We start from the raw sequence: 17,505 nt of genomic DNA, 5'->3' as shown, positions 1-17,505 counted from the left end.
AATGGTGAGGAGAGAGGGGCTGGATTGGTGTGCACTCCTGATGCCCCTTCTTTTAAAAAGCTCCTGTATCCAACTCAGCCACTATACTCACATGAGGAGGAGCAGTGGGAAGACTCTGCTTGACCAGCAGCATCACTCACACCTGAGGAACTGCAGCGACTACAGTCAGCTGTGCCTGAGAGCTGAGGAACCGACCATTTGTTTCTACCTAAGTTTGCATCAATGCTGTAGGAGATCAGAGAGGAACGAAGATCGTCTGTCACTGAGAGCGTCAGCACAATGTTGGAATTAAAAAATCTGGCACTTCTGCTGTCTTTCCTGGCCTCTGTGGCTCTGGGTCAAGGTAGGTGAAGACCATTGACTGAACTGCTATCATAATACATTTTAAAAACGGATGCCAGGACAGCACAACCACAGGACGTTTTAGTATTAGTACTGTATTCATTTAAGTATGATTATTATGATTATTAATTTTCATTCCCCATGTGACTTTTATCTAAGAAATTAAAGTAAGTTTGACTAATCTCACATGTACAATGCAAATGACACCAACTGTAATAGCATCCGTCTGAGAATGTCAGCAGGACTGTTTGAAACTAATGACAGGAGGTGAGCTCATGCAATAAGAGCAAATGTGTATGTGAACTACATATTACTCATGTTGTGGGGACATAAATCTGTACTCGGAGACTTTGTTTAGTGGTATGTCTCGTGAGTTGTGGTTATTTAGTAAGTTATTTTAAGTCTTTCACAGCAATAGTACCTGAGTGTGTGGTTGTTTTGATACTCCATCTCATTAGCTCTTAATCGCTCATGTTAAGACACCAGCACGTTTCACCACCATGATGATTAACAACATATGGGGATAGACGAGGGGGTAATAAAAGCTCTCCCTGTGGTGTAGTTTACCCACACAAAACAGCTCTGCTGATGACTGAGCTGTTAGTGACCAAAGGTTCTGGCGGCGCATGCTTCGTTTCCGTAATCACAAGCTGCTGGACAGTAGCTGCCACACCAACCCAGTCGTGAGGAGAAATATGTTGCCATATTGCTTTTCTAGAAGACATAGATATGTATATTCTCCATTTCTCATTTACACCATGCCTCTCACAGAGAAGGCCTTCTTCGTGAGAAGTGCCTCAGCCTCCTCTGACTTCTATGATTTGACAAAGAGCCAGTTTGCCTGTACATTTCAAACACTTATTGCTAAATTTATCTCAGCTTTTAGAGCTGGTTAAGAGTCAGGAATACGTGCTTCTTCCACATTACGAGTTCTTCTCTCCAAGTTTTGCACACATAATCCTTTGGAAGCTAACCACTCTTCCTGAGTGACACCAGCAGTTTTTCCAAGACTGTCACTTTATGTCCACCTTACATCTGCTTCACATTATTTTTTTTTTTCCAAGTTAAGGAGCTGGCAGTTCATAAAGGCAGTCACGTGTGAATACACCTTAATAGTCTCCATATCTTGCTGGGTGCTGAGGCCTCACAGTCATAAATGTCTGACAGAGGCTTTATGCCATTTACTGATGAGTAAATCACAAGATTAGAGGACAGGGAAAGTAGATTTATAAATGGTGATTCATATTGAATCTGACTGAGCAGAACACTCTGAACCTAAAATGGATTGTAAAATTTAACGTTTCATGCCACGCTCCTTCAGCAGTACATCAACATCATGCAGGAAGATGGTGCACTTTTTGGCCTTATTTCACTCTCAAACGATGTGCCAGCAGTCCCTTAAGATATAAATCCAGTCACCTTGGTAACAAGGTGCAATAATCACAAACTGAGTGACCCACTTTTCCACCTGCCGGCTTTGTGCTTGCCTAAATGAGAAAATGGAATAAAAAGAAGGGTAAAGAACACAGGTAAAATGACTTTACCGTCCCATTTTCCCTCTGTCAAAATGCCCAGCATGTCACTCTTTCCTTTTTCCTTTTTGATGACTATCTCAGCTCCCCCCTCACAGCCCTCAGTCAACCACTACAGTATAGACAGTATGTCTCCATCTGTCCGTTCGTCTTCATCTGTTCGCCTTTTGTTTCTAATCTGTCTCCCTCAGGTATTTCTTACAAATACTTTCCCCACCTTTTTCCCTTCTGTCTCTCCCCCACTTCATCAACCTCTGTCCTGGCTTTGTTCTCTGTCCCTCTCTCCAAACACCTTAAACCTCACAGATTTATGAGCTATTTTCCTATTTTAAGGTGGCAGCTGTTGCTGAATGCCCACAGTAGGTCAGGCAGGAGCACTGTGGTTTTACCATCCCTTCACATGAGTCTTCCACTCTTCCCTTTTTCTCTGTTTGTATAATATCAATCAGACACAAGGGTTGGTTCTCCAGATGCTGACTGCTGTCTGCTCCAAACACAGAGATGTCTGGCCAGCTGACTTTAATGACTGAGACGGGGACCACAATGGATCAAAGGGAAAGGCACATATTTCCATTAGTGACAACCTCCAAGCCATATCATATCTTTATTTTCTCTTCCTTTTCTACTTTCTTTGTATTAATGGGTACACACATATGCCAAGAAATTATTCATTGCAGGACTAATCAGCTGCGTTCTATTCAGCTATTTCCAGCTCTTGGCTCTGTACCTGTGCACAGGTGCAGAGGTTCAAGTGAGGACTTCCAGTTTTTAAAATGTGGAAATTCAACACTGCTTAACTATTTTTAGTGGCATCAGGGAGACAATGCGGTGCTCCTCAAATATCCTATTTAATGAGGACAAAACCCAAGTTATACATTTGTAAATCCTTAAATGATGTGGTTTATCTACATTATTAGCTAATGTCATGGACAAAATTGCAGATTATAAGTAGCAACAGATGTTTTAGTGCTCAGGCAGATTTTTCGAGAATGAGGAATGTTGGGGTGAAAAGAGACATAGGCCGTAAGATAAAGAGCACAGTCCTCTGAAACCACACACACCTCAACTGAGAAGCTAGCCAAACACATAAACAGCTTCCATATGACATGGCAAGTAGATCATCACACACACAGGCCCACAGAGACACATCCCTCACTTCTGTTTCAGCTACATTCAAGTGCACACTTCTTCAACAAGCTATGTCAACAAATACTGTACATCTTGGTTCTTTAAGTTAGCGTTGCTTTCTCTGATATGCTATGTGACATGACTTTTTTTTCCCACACTTCTCCTTCATGTAGGAATCTGTAATATCATAAACAGAATCCAGACCCTTATATTTAAGCCTTGTCCATCTGCCAACATACATCTGGCACAGCCATACCTCCTGAATATGAGCAAAACCATTCTGGGTGCAATTTTATAAAGTCCTTCATTTTCCCCTCATTCCTGTCCTCAGCAGTGTTTTTTTGAGAATTAATCTAATTATGATCTGTCAAAAACAGAAAACTGCCCCTCAGAAACTGAATGAGGGCAAAGCTGTCATTTGCAAAGGCTTTGGTGCTTATTAATAGCAGAATTTCCTTTGTGCAGCCGGGCTGTAAAATACCTATTGTGCTTCAGAATTAACCACTATGACGTAGATTGTCAATTCCAAAGCTAAATAAGACACAGTCAGTTGTCACAACAGATGCGTGGTGTGTAAAAATGGCCACAAAGGCAATGCTCAATGAAAAACAATCCAGTAGCTATGATTCAGAGGTATATTTGAAGCTCACCTTCAGGATCCTGCCATGTGTGACTAAGGGACAAGAGGCAGTTTTACCCCATTGGTGCAACTGTAATGTATTAGTTCCAAGGGTCATGGTTTATGTGAACCATGGTGAAGTTGGGTAAGGCTATATAGGTCACCAGAGAACTCTGTGACGTGAACATAAACAAATGTCTTTCCGAAATGACTGATGCTGTTGTTTTTTGGACAGCCTCTCTTTTCAACCAAAACCAAAATTGCTCTCTAAACATAACAAAGTAAACCAAAATAAATGCTAAAACATACTGTGGCAAAGTCACTGTCATAGAATTGATTTGCAATGGAAAGACTAATGTTGTTCTTCTAATAGAGCCTTCTGGTCAGAAAAAACCTCAATGAATCAACTGGACTGTGGAAAAACAACAAACATTAGCTGTGAAAGAGATTTTTCTCACAAACTCACAAAGCATACACTAACAGGGACAGACTACCATATGGTGCCATCAAGGACAGATTTTTCCAAACAGAAAATAGAGGAAATCCTGAGTTCTAACCTTGCTCCCTTTGGCTTGAGGAACATGTGTTACTGCTTCTTGATGAGGTGAATTCATTCACATACCAGCCACATGAAGCAGTGCCCCAATAAAATCCCTTAGCCTTTAAAAATTCATAAAGTGTTAATATGCCACTGAAAAACACAATGAGCTCTGTGAGCAGGGCCTGTTCATGCCTGCCATAACTGAGGTCAGTGCTCCAACATTTGCCTTTTGCTGTAGCTAATCTGAGTTTCCTGTTTTAACTTTATAAAACCATTAGACACCTCATAAAACTGGACGACTTGTTTGCTATTTGGTTTTTCATTGTGAAACATCTTGAAATGATAATCAGGAGCCAAAGGCTCTGCTGTGAATTTGCTTTGTTTTGGTGTGAGAGAGAGGTGAAGTGTAACAGGAGAAATATTGCAAATTGACAAATTGATGCACCTCAGAGGGGTAGGGGTCACTGGTTAGTTGCAAGAAAGGGATTTAAATGCTAATAGATATCAAAATCAAAATGATTATTTGTTTGTTGAGAGTGATATCAAAAGATGTTGACGAGCAGGCATAACACGCCCTAACTGCTTTTAAAAAGCACAAGCCTAAAGAGGAAAAAGTTGGGATGATATGAAAAATCTTTAAAAAGAAAGAAACAGTAAAGCTTTTACCATTTTGTAGAGTTGCCCTTCTTTTTCACAACACTTCATGTTAGATATTCTCACAAAGAGGATACGAGCTAATGAAGTATCTCAGGTGGGATTTTGTTCTCTTCCTCTTGCAAACACATCACATTACTTTCATTGTTGTTGCATTTTCCTTTCAACATTGTTGATCTACTTTTGACAGGTCAGCTTAGTACCTGTACAATTTTCTTTTGTAGCCATGCCGTTGTAATGCTGCAGAATGTGCTTTTGCAGACGTCCCTATAAAAGATGTCATACGTTTCTCTAAATACTCAACGTACTTTTATGCATGAATGCTGCCATCATAGATGTGAAAATGAGCTTTTGGACTTGTTGCTGGAACCTTTTGGATTGTCCTTTCCATCTTCGGTCTGGAACACACAGCATCCCAATTCTTTCAAAAAGAGCTTGAACCCTGATTGGTCTGACCACAATGTGTGATGGCCCATCCGAGATGCCTGAGAGCCTTAAGAGAAGATAAGGTTAACACTTTTTGTCTTTTGCACAGTAAAGTTTCCCAGGGCATTTGTTAATGTAACTTTGTAATGTAGTGCTTGACAAAGGTTTGCCAAAGTGTTCTATTTCCCATGCCGTTATATCGCTGTCCATGTTGTGCTTGCATTCTTGATCTTTACACACTGAAACTTCTGCCAGATTCCTTGCATTTCTTAATCATGTTAAAACAAGACATTTGCAAACTCTTTACAGTCTATCTTTTAGGAACATCGTTTTTAAACAGTTCAAGACTTTCTCACACATATGTCGACTGTCTGGAGTTCTTCTGCTTGCTCCTCAAAAACTTTTCTGGATCCTACTTTTGAACCTAATAATGATTACGATCCTGGTTGACTGTACCTGTTTGAAATAACCATCATTCCTTTATCATTCTAATTTTTTTTAACCTCATTACTAGCCTTAAATGATCCCATAATCAACCATTTTGGAATGTGTTACAGACCTGAAGTAAAAAAAATGGATGCAAATCAACCACATATTTGAAATTGATGCAACAAAACATGCAATATGTTGGCTTCAAACTGTCTGCAATGAAATGAAAATTAAAGTCAATGTAAGATTTTTTTTCCACACCATCCAAGCTTTTTTTTCTCTTTAATTACAAAAAAGGAGACTGATGGGAAAACTATTTGATTTAACTCACTAAACTAAATGCGCAGGCAGGGCCACATCTGTTCAACAGATCAGTGTGAAGGCATTTGATTGTGGTTTTCAAGTCATCCCAGCGTACTGGAGACCCAAAGCCAATATGAAAATCTTGCAATGTTTTTTTTTAAGCTAGGGGTTTAAAGATCAACAGCAATGACGGTCACCTGGCTGTCTATGTTCGCCTAAAATAAATGTCACACACTTTTAGATGGTTAGTCTTTCTTCTGTTGAGTTACAACCTTTCTTTTGCTAAATCTATCAAGAAATATAAATAAAACTTTAAAGGTTGAAAGAAAAGGGCTGGCATTACAATAAAGACTTGAAGTCTGCTGTAAAACCAGCAGGAACTGGGATCCTGGGAGCTGGGATTCTCTTCTCACAAACTCAGCAGTGCTTGTGCAGCTCCACAGACACACGCACACATATACATACACACACTGAGGCGGCATGAGCTACTTTGTTTCTGTCTCAGACCATGACATTTATTTTTTCTGCCAAAGTGAGATGAAATGTCAAGCAAACAACTGACGTATTTCAAAACATCAAAAATTAGTAGTAGAGGAAAATGAATCATTACACTTCAAAGCAGGAGGAAAAATGTCACGGAGTATGTTTAATACATCTAAGAGCCAAGAATACAATGAATGTCACATCTAATATTTTTCTCTTTCTTATAAGGCAACATTTGTTTCCATCCTGTTTTCTCTGTGCAACAGCAGGGTATGCAGCTTCTGCATGTGCTGTAAGAGTTGTATAAGTTACTGGATAGTCATATATAGCTAAGATTGAAAGATGCTTAAAATTGGCATATAGTTATGTGTTCGTGAGGGTCTGTGAGTGTTGAAGTGAGCTTTTCTGGCTTGACCCCTGCTTCCCAGACAACTCTGAGTGCACTGATTTGTCTCAGCTGGAGCTTGATTTGCATCCTCAGCAGAGGTTGCTGACTAATGGACTGAGGGGACAAAGGAGATCAGAGCAGGACGAGAGGTGGGGCAAGGAACATAGATGAAGAGGATGTTCAAGAGAATAGGGTTTGGATGGGACTGCTGAGGCAGAAGACGAGAGAGGAGTCGTGGGTGATGAAGAAGAGTGGAAATACAGGAAGAGAGAAGAGTGATAGGTAGAGACAGAGAAGAAAGAAAGATTAAGTTTTATACCATTCAGTGGTGATCAGCAGTCCAGAGGCCTGGACATTGTATAACTATCATAAAAAAAAATGACTAAATAGAACAAAATAGAAATGAAAGAGAAAATTCTTTTTGCTTTGACAATAGATCTAAATATGATCAAACTGCACCAATGTGAGCGCATCCATGTATTAAATGTACTTGTACTTTGTATCAAGGTGTTTTTCTTACTGTGTGCAGGTTCTGTGAGGATCAGGAACCTTTCAGACAGGAGCAGAAGAGTGGCCTTAAACACCTACTCTGACACACAGACAACAGGTACTCTGCCAGAGACTGTATGGTTTTCATTATTCAGCAGGTGCAAGTTGGAGGCAGTTTTGTGTCAGTGGCAGTTATTGCAATTTGATAAGCTTATTTAGTGGGCTTATCGTCATCAATGACAGCTGCAGCAGCATCTGTGGCAGCGAGTTAACCTATTTCAGTGTCTTGTCTTTCTATGAAGTTTATTACAAATCCACCCAAACTTTACACACTCCTTATGACTCTAGGGCTTGCCTGAGAATGTTGTGTTTTTAAGTTTCGTTCACTAATCCATGGTCCAAAGTTATCTATGGATAGTTAACTGGACATCTCTGGTTGCACTGCAAACAGGAATTAATAACAAATCAACAACTTGCCCTATTTAAAGTAAGCTCAGGCTCTAAAACTGGGCTCTATTGGAGTTCAGAGGTAACTAATTCTCAGCACTGCAACACAATTTCTATCTGCATATCATGAAATCCACACACTGTACAATTTCTAAACTTGTGTAAGACTAACAAAATAAGTTATAAAATCAGTGATCATAGATTTCACAGTTATTTCAGATCAGTATTTAGTGGTGATCTCCTGCTTAAATTGCTCTAAAACAATTAGAGCAGCGGTGACACAGATGGCAACTGAGATAACAAACCCCTTGTAGTGACTGAAATCATTCTCTTCTTTTCCTTAACCCTGAATGTAGAAGTAATATTTCATATCATCTTTCATTTCATATTTCTTATTGCTTAGAAAGAAAAAAATCTACTATTTTATATAGGTGGAGTTTTAGAACTGAATTAGGCAATGTGATGACCATGGGAAGGACAGAACAAGAAAACACCACTTACTTTAGGAAGCATCCAGACTAGGCGGGACTGACTGAGACTGACTGAGACGGACTGACAGAAAGCAGCTTGTGACCATCACCGACTTCACGCCTGCCTGAACACAACGGTCCATTCACAGACAGTGATGGACAAATCAAGGACTAGAACACAACAAAGACCTTCCACAAGAGATATTTTCCCACCATTCATACAAAGTTTGATATTTTAGACCTCATCACAAACATTTACATGTGTTTTAGGGATTAACAAAGTAAGAATACTGGAAGCCTTTTCACCTTGAATTCAAAAAGCAGGATATTGAACTAAATCTCTAATCATCTAAAAAGCAGCTGTATTACTCTGAATATAGTTTACTTTCTGAGGCATGTTCCTTCCACCAACTCCTTGCTCCTAAAGTGTTATATTCTTTAGATGCCACGCGTATCTTTTTGGAAGAAAAATACTCCATATCTTGCTGCTAATGGGTCTCTTTTCATTTCAATTCTTAATTTTTTCTCATGACGTCGTTGTTCAGTTTTCAGAACATGCCAGAGACTGAAATAAATAGACTCTGTACTTAATCTGTCAAACCAGGGGGGCTTGGAAAGAACTTGGAGAAAGCAAAGCTCCCTGGTGTACAAAAAGTCAGTTTCAAATTGCAAACACAGACCTCCTCTTTAAATCTGGGGCCTATCACTGCTGTTTTCCTCTTTTTTGCTTTGTCGTGATTCTTAACCACAATAACCTCCCTACCTCCTCATAATTTCTGGTATTTGGGTATTTTACTTCCTCTTCGTCTTCCTCTTCATCTATTCTAACATTTGGTTTTCCTCCATGTGCTCTCTCCATGTGCCCCCAGGCGTGACCGAATGGACATCTTGGTTCAACATTGACCATCCTGGTGGAAATGGAGACTACGAGCGCCTGGAGGCGATCCGCTTCTACTACAGAGAGAGAGTTTGTTCGCGGCCTACAGCCATGGAGGCTCGCACTACAGATTGGGTGGCAGCTACAGACACTGGAGAAGTGGTCCACTCCAGTTTGGACAAGGGGTTCTGGTGCATCAACAAAGAACAGCCACATGGCCGCATCTGTTCCAATTACCACGTTCGCTTTCAGTGCCCCCCAGGTAGTCCTGATGGCAGCAGCTCAGGGCTGTGGGAGCTGTCTCACAAATGTTGCCTTTGCTTCTTTGTTCCATTCAAATTGTGGCACATAATTCCAGGTGTCATCGTTTAGACATCATTCTCCTATCTTTAATGTGTGTTTAGTGCAGAGCTATTGGACTGACTGGAGCGAGTGGGGTCCCTGTTCAACCACCATTTGTAATGATGTGGGAATCCAGGTTCGTCAAAGGAAATGTGTGAGCGCTCAGTCCATGCCTCTTCTATTCGTTCCAGCATGTCAGGGGCACCACTCTGAGAGGAGGGAGTGCTCCACCCCTCCATGCACAGGTGATCATCCATTAGCAGCTAAGTAATGTAACTTTCTGACTGACTACAAATATTTCAGCTAAACTGAGTGATTTTTATTGCTGGATTCCTCATGGATGTGATCATTTCCAAAATCAGCCCACAGCAAATCTATTTTTGTGAATGAGATGTCTTTGTGAATGACAAAAAAATAGATAAACAAATTAATAAGGCATTTAGAATATAGATCATTATTACAGATTAAATTGTTTCATTTTACGAGTTCTGACACTGAAAATGCCTGGGAGATATTTTTCTACTGTGTGGCAGACTTATTCAGGAGGTTACATTGTCTGCTGTACAAACATTTGGAACAATGAGTCTCAGTGTTCCAGACTGAGACACTTGTAATCAGCAGCGGTTTAAATTATGCCGCAATTACTTTCAAATGTGCACAATACGATATAATTGCACCACTTAACCCTTCAATGTTCTGCTAAAGTGTTTGGTGAAGCACATTTCATTCTCTTAATCTTATCAAAATGTGTGGAAATAAACCTGACCAAGCCATCTCTACTTCTTCCTGTTGACGTATGTAGGCCGAATGTAATATTGTAATATTATTATTGCTCTAAGGAGTTCAAAGAAATGCTTTTCTATTGATTTTTTTGCAGTGCAGACATTGAATGGTTAGATACATTTTTTGTCCACGCATTGCTCCCATGCACAAGAGTTTGCAACCAACAATTAGACCATTAACTTTGGGTGATTAAATCAATGAAAAGGTTGATCGTGAAGAAAATACTGCTACCCTTTCAAATGTACCTTTCTTGTGTAATCTTGTGTGATTAGCAAAGTGGAGTCCATGGGGTCGCTGGGGGATGTGTTCAGCGTCCTGTGGTGGTGGTCGCAGAACAAGGAGACGGACCTGTGTCAGGACCTCAGTAACAGTGCACTGTAAAGGACGACCTGTTGATGTACAGAAGTGTGGGAAGAGACCATGTCCTGGTATGCAAAGGTTTACTGTAAATATGTATCATTTCATTTAGGTGTCTTCATTAGCCTTCATGTATGTCTCTTTTGCTCTCTCACAACAGTCCAATGCCAACGTGTGTGCACGGAAGGTCGTCCCAGTGAGGACTGCAGCCGATGTGTGTGTGAGGGCCACGTGCTGCATGGGGCTGTCCGCAGTGTGACTGGAGTCCCTGTGGCAGGAGCAAGTGTGGTTCTGGCAAGCCATCCTAAAGATGTCCATGCTCATACGGACGCAAAAGGAGAGTTCAGGCTCACGGGAGTCTGCTCCTCCAGCTCATCATTGATCAACATCAAGAAGGAGAAGTTTGCTCCTATCACCATCTCTACCTACAGTAACGCGACGGGATTGTCCTGGTTACAGGCTGTCCTCAGATCAGCTGGTGAGATTTGTTTACAGTAACAATTCCAATCGATTATTATTTGAGAGAGCAGTCTGATTTCTCATTGCTTTCACTCCATCAATCACACTCACCGACTCAAAAAGAAAAGTGGCAACTTCATAACAGTCAAAGCTTTTGCAAGACATCGAATAGTCGACCACTATCTTGGTTAAATGAAAACCAAATATAAATATACCTGTGCTGCTTTTGAAAGGGTGATTCTCTCAAAAATCTTTCTCCAGAAGCTCAGAGATCTGGATGAGAATGAGGTGCAACACCTGACTGAGTCTTATGAGCTTTCTGCACCCCGCCTCACCATTCCTACATATCAGAGTAAGGCATTCTGGATTTGTGTCTTTTTGCTTCCACAGAAAAGCCATACATTGTGAAGCACCCAGAGGACAAAGTGCGTTACGAGGGAGGACGGGTGCTGTTGTGCTGCACAGCAACAGGATCACCAGCACCCGACAAATACTACTGGTGAGATAATGATGTTGACACAGTATTAAACATAGTAGATCTATAATACCCAGAAATAAGTAATTGTTATTTATTATTATGTTTCTGGAACTGCTCAAGTTCATTTTGCTTTCTGTACAGAAGGCTTTGCTCTAAAAAGAACTTCCTTACTGTATGTGGACGGAAAACATTGGACCAAACCACTAGCTTTATTTATAATTAAACCAAAACCATCCTACTGAAATGTTCTGAAGAGTATAGAGAAACTGTTGAGTCAGGTGATGTTGAGTGTGTTCGTCATTTTGCTCATATAACAAGTATTAATTTGATTAATTATGAATCTAAAGTTCTGATTTATGTATTTAAAAGAAAAAGTTGAATGATTAAAACTTGCTCTCTATGTTTCTTCATTTCTGTAAACATTTATCAAGGTACCACAATGGAACTCTGCTGGACAGGAAGGTGTACAAGTATGAGGAGGACCTTGCGCTTCGGGATTTAAAACTAGAGCAGTCAGGAGAGTATTACTGCAAAACCAGCAGCCCTGCAGGCAGCATCAAGTCATCCCCAGCCCGCCTTACCGTGATCGGTATGTACAGAAAGGTCTCATTAAGAAAAGCCTCAAACTATTTATAGAACACACAAAAACCCTATTTTCTTTTAGTTGAAAGCTTGTTTTCAGAGCCAAAAACTCAAGTTCTATAAAGCTATAATTTGTCTTCATCAGCCTTGAGAGAAAATAATTTACTATGATGACAGAAAACGGCTCAAAGGGATTATCGCTCAGGAAGGCTTCCATTCCAGTGTGTTTGACAATGACATATGCAGTCTTCCACAGGTTCAAGTAAAACCACTGACAAAAAGCAAACAACCACAAATCACTTGACTGTATAAAAAGCAGCTGCTGCTCAGATTGAATACATGCTTAAGAAGAATGTCAGTGCTCAGCTCCAACCAAGTCATCCATGAGACATGTCCATGCATCAAAAAAGAATCAAACGAAACCACTGTGTCCTACAGCTAAAGTCAGTTCACAGACTGATTGAAAAAGAACCAAAAGAAAATAAAAAAATATAAGGACAATCTGGCTGTGCCTGGAGAAATAAGCTTTTATTATGTTTACACTGGTTAAAACAACTTTCCAGCAAACATTTCTTTACTGTATGAGATGGCTCTGGACCATGTGAAACCTCAAGAAAACCCAGAGTTAAGATGAAATCAAAGATAGTCAAGTCCTTTTATTTTATTTTCTGTCTCTGTCAGACAAATGTGTTTCCATGTCCTTGGTGGAGAGCTACATGGTGGTTATATTCTCCAGGCGCTTGTTAGTAAAAAGACAGATTAACAAACAGGATTTAAATGGAGCGACTCTGAAGTGATTTTCCCCAGACAAATCCCTGCACTCCAAAAGTCATTATAGTCTGAGACACCGCATGTGAGAGCAACACCTGCACCACGCGATGTCGTTCTGTTTGAGCTTGAGCGTTTCCTTTTTCCATTCTAAATTTTGAATAAACCTAAAATGAGCTGATTGAACTGATACAAATGTTTTACCACAGATCCTAGTGGTGACTAGAGCTCATATTGTTCTTGATTAATGGAAACCTATATCCTTTTAGTAAAAACACCCACAGTAATGACATTTTTGGTAAAATTGCACTGATCCACATGTCTGCAATTTTCGACTTACTTGGAAGTTGTGGAGCTTAACAATAAAGCATGACTACAAGCTCAACCAAGATATCACCCACATTAATTATCCTGCAGATCTCTAGGTGAACAGTCATTAGTTCTTCCAAGCTTTCAGTTGGATGGCTGGTAAATAAATGCTCTCTTTAACATCCTGTCTAACTACCATTTAAGGCATGTTTCACCATTCAACTTGCAGAGTTTTGGTTACTTTAGTGCTATGCAGGCATCCTGTTTGTAACTGTGTGTGGAGGTTTGGGGGGTGGGGTATAAATAAGTTGTCTGTTTGTGCATCCATGTGAAGGGCATAAATATTTTTTCAAATACTAATTTAAATGAAAATAAATTATTTACATGTTTACTTTTTTCGATAAAATGTTATAAATCTATGTGTAATAACCTAAAATCCAATAGTTTGAGCATGATGAGTACATTTTTAAAACCAAAGAAGTATCAAAATGGCATTTCACTGATAAAGAGCAGTCTCTATTCAGTAGATGGCATTCTTTGAAACAATAGCTTACAATAATAACTATAACTTAATTTATATTTATTTATAATAACAGTTTATTGTCTAATTCACAGCAAAAGAAACACCAGCATGCAATTCTTCTCCTGAAACGCACCTCATCAGACTACCAGTGGATTGTATTCAACCCGAAACTGACTCCATGTACTACAATGCTGGCCGCTGCCCTCACAACAAATGTGTTGGTTCCTTAGACTTTGATATGCGTTGCCGAGATGGAGAGGGGTACTGCTGTGGGGTCCAGCAGATGGAGAGTCGAGTCATTGACTGTGGTAGCTATAGCCTCCCAATCCGGGCTGTGACACAGTGCAGTTGTAAGAAGTGCGTACAGCCGACTGTGCTGGTTCGTGGTAGGGTAGTCACAGCTGACAATAATGAGCCTCTTCGTTTTGGGCATATCTACATTGGTAAAGAAAGAGTGGGCACCACTGGATACCAAGGAGGCTTCACTCTGCAAATTACTCCTGACACACAAAGATTAGTGGTTAATTTTGTTGACCCAACTCAGAGGTTTCTGGATACTCCAAAGGTGTTTATCTTTGACAAGAAAGGTGGATCAATCTATCATGATGTAAAAGTGATGAGAAAGCAGACACCAATTGATATCAATGCAGGAGAGACCAATTTTATTGACCTGGGAGAAATTGAAGGTGAAGATCCTATCGGGCAGTTGGTCATTCCTCCCAACTCTTTCCATAAGGACAATGGAGAAATCTATGAGGGGACTGTTAAAGCCAGTGTCACATTCATTGACCCAAGAAACATCACAACAGCAGCTGCAACCCCTGGTGACCTGAACTTTGTGGATAATGAGGGTGACATGCTCCCTTTGAGGACCTATGGCATGTTTTCTGTGGACTTCAGAGATGAGACTAACAAGGAGGTGCTTGGAGCTGGAGCAGTCCAAGTCCTGCTGGACACACAGCATGTTAAAATGGAGGAGCACATTCCCAAAATGAAGCTGTGGTCATTAAACCCAGACACTGGGGTTTGGGAGGAGGAGAGTGACTTCTCTTACAGCACGACTACTGCTGGTGGTCACGGACGGAGCAAACGTGAGGAGCGCACGTTTCTCATTGGCAACATGGAAATCAGAGAACGTAGGCTCTTCAATTTAGATGTGCCTGAAAACAGGCGCTGCTATGTCAAAGTCCGTGCATACATGAGTGACAAATTTCTGCCTACTGAACAGCTGGAGGGTGTTGTAATCAGTCTGATAAACTTAGAGCCCAAACCTGGCTATTCGTCTAATCCCCGAGCATGGGGCCGTTTTGACAGTGTCATAACTGGGTCCAATGGAGCCTGTTTACCAGCTTTTTGTGATGCCATGAGGCCTGATGCTTACACAGCTTATGTCACAGCAATGCTAGGTGGAGAAGAGCTGGAGGCGGCTCCTTCCTCCCCAAAGATGAATCCAAATATCATTGGAGTGTCTCAGCCCTATCTTGATAAGATAGACTACCAGCGTTCAGATCATGAGGATCCAGCTCTGAAGAAAACAGCATTCAGAATCAACCTTGCAAAGCCTAACCAAAACAATCTTGATGAGACCAATGGACCAATTTATCCATATCAGAATTTGATTGCTTGTGAAAATGCCCCCGTGGATGCAAATCATTTTAGATTTTTTAGAGTGGAAAAGGACAAGTATGAATACAATGTTGTTCCCTTCGAGGAGAATGACTTGACGACCTGGACAGGAGACTACCTCTCCTGGTGGCCAAACCCCCAGGAGTTCAGAGCATGCTTTATCAAAGTTAAAATTCATGGACAGAGGGAAGTGATGGTCAGGTCAAGGAATATGGGAGGAACACACCCAGAGACAAAGGGCAAACTTTATGGCATTAGAGACATTCGCAGTACCCGCGACATGCGAGAGGCGAACACCTCAGCTGCTTGTCTTGAATTCAAATGTAGTGGCATGTTGTTTGATCAAGCCAAGGTGGACAGATCCGTCATATCAGTGCTTCCACAGGGCAATTGTCGCAGGATCGGTACCAACAGCCTCCTGCAGGAGTATCTCATTAAACATCCACCAGTCGCTCAAAACAATGAGTCGCATGCATTCACCATGTTGGCGCCTGTTGATCCTTTAGGACACAACTATGGCATCTACACTGTTACAGACCAAAACCCCAGAGTGGCAAAGGAGATCGCTATTGGGCGCTGCTTTGATGGTACTTCAGATGGTTTCTCCAGGGAGATGAAGTCAGATTCTGGAGTGGCACTGACCTACAGTTGTCCACAGCGAAAAATTAACAGGGAAAGCCTCTTCCAGCGACTGCAGACCAACCCAGGTCAGACACTGTCTCAGATGGCGAGGGATATGAGGGAGTCAGAGGGTCTGCAAGTGCAGAGATCATCCACCCAGGTGGTGGCTTATCCTTCAGAACAGCAGGGCAGGACCCAGAGTCGCAGAGTTAGCTCTACAAGCAGGAGGAGAGCGTCCGTCCGAGCACAGCAGCGCCAATAGGAGCTCAAAGAGGTAGGTGTAAAAAGGATGATTTGATTCATGTTTACATTGGCCACAATATGAGAATGGTTTATATGTTCTTTCTTTTTCATTTTTAGGTCCTTAGCAGAGACTGACAGGATGGCATCAAGTCCAGACAGTAAAAGTTGTTTGTCAGATAAGGAGTATGAATTCCCTCTTGACTATGAAAATCACAAAACTGAGACAGACAGCAAGACACATATTATTCTGCTGGTAACTTGAATGATTTGGTATTACTATCTTTACAAACTGCCCCAAAAAAGCAAGCATCATTCGTTTATTTGTAACTGACAATAATTTATTTAATTGGCTTTGTTCTTATCTTACGAATGAATATACGATATTGGCAGTTGACGGTGGAATTTTATTGGGTTTATTTATGGCATCCCACCTTCTGTAACGTCTGTCTTTGCTAGAGTTGACTCCAAACCTTTAAATATTGTAAGTACCACATTAGGTTCCAAACACTTCAGTGCTTTCCAGTGAACTCATATAACATGGAGTTCTTGTCATCTGCAGTAGACACTGAGCCCTTTTTCTACAAATAGAAAATTCTCTCCACCAAGTGGAGACATTCAAAACACACAGTGGGGTGAGGCATGCCACCCAGGGAACAGAGGATATTTTCAGTCAAACTTCTTAATGTTTGTCTTTAGCTTACCAAGTTGCCAGCTGTAATTCAGCCAAACATCATTTCACACCTACCTAGATGCACGAGACCAAGATTGCCGCCAAGGCAAGCATGGATCTCACAGTAGCTGGCAGTTTAACATGAAAATAATTGATTGCGAGGTAGGACAAAATTTCCCTTTTTCTCTGAACATTCCAAGAAAAGAAAAAGAAAAGAAATATAAAATCCACTACCAAGCAAGACGATATCCAAACTGTGTATCCCTCAGTGTTTCATTTTCACAGCAAGAGGCTCATTCAGGGTTTAAATGAACTATGTTTTTGGTGTTGGCTGATATGTTTGTGTGCTTTCTTTGTATCTTGAAGTGCAATAACTATAATCAAACTTGAGAATTAGTCAAATTCAGCATGTTTTTAACTATTACAGTACATGTAAAATGCTACTGGTGAATGAAAAAAATCTGTCAGTATACAGTGGTGCTCGAAAGTCTATAAACCTTTTAGAGCTTTCTGTATTTTTGCCTTAATATGAATTAGATGTTCTTTCACATAAGTTCTAAAAGTAAGATTACACTAAATGTATACGTTATAGAAATGATCCAATAATACATCTCAA

The 17,505-nt window shown here is 40.7% G+C and overlaps 1 protein-coding gene across 2 annotated transcripts; it reads left to right on the top strand.

The window, feature by feature from the left end:
• Positions 1-17,419, top strand: cilp2 (cartilage intermediate layer protein 2). 2 transcript variants are annotated; one of them, XM_072389771.1, is made up of 10 exons: positions 1-343; positions 7,375-7,452; positions 9,121-9,390; positions 9,533-9,715; positions 10,526-10,681; positions 10,771-11,088; positions 11,460-11,568; positions 11,979-12,136; positions 13,822-16,250; positions 16,337-17,419. In XM_072389771.1, the coding sequence occupies exons 1-9, from the start codon at positions 280-282 to the stop codon at positions 16,236-16,238; spliced, it is 3,753 nt and encodes a 1,250-aa protein (XP_072245872.1). In that variant the 5' UTR covers positions 1-279; the 3' UTR covers positions 16,239-16,250; positions 16,337-17,419. The 2 variants fall into 2 exon arrangements, with proteins under 2 accessions (XP_072245872.1, XP_072245873.1); XM_072389772.1 differs by lacking the exon at positions 7,375-7,452.
• Positions 17,420-17,505: the final 86 nt, after the last annotated feature.

This window comes from Leuresthes tenuis, unplaced genomic scaffold, assembly GCF_036924035.1.
Source record: "Leuresthes tenuis unplaced genomic scaffold, fLeuTen1.0.hap1 SCAF_7, whole genome shotgun sequence".
NCBI lineage: Eukaryota > Metazoa > Chordata > Actinopteri > Atheriniformes > Atherinopsidae > Leuresthes > Leuresthes tenuis.
This window is presented reverse-complemented; position numbering and strand designations above follow the sequence as displayed.

Excerpts from the sequence above, each read along its gene's own strand:
- cilp2 (XM_072389771.1), top strand. The coding sequence starts at position 280 with ATGTTGGAATTAAAAAATCTGGCACTTCTGCTGTCTTTCCTGGCCTCT. Across the intron at positions 7,453-9,120 it reads CTCTGACACACAGACAACAG|GCGTGACCGAATGGACATCT; the intron begins GTACTCTGCCAG and ends ATGTGCCCCCAG. Across the intron at positions 10,682-10,770 it reads TGGGAAGAGACCATGTCCTG|TCCAATGCCAACGTGTGTGC; the intron begins GTATGCAAAGGT and ends CTCTCACAACAG.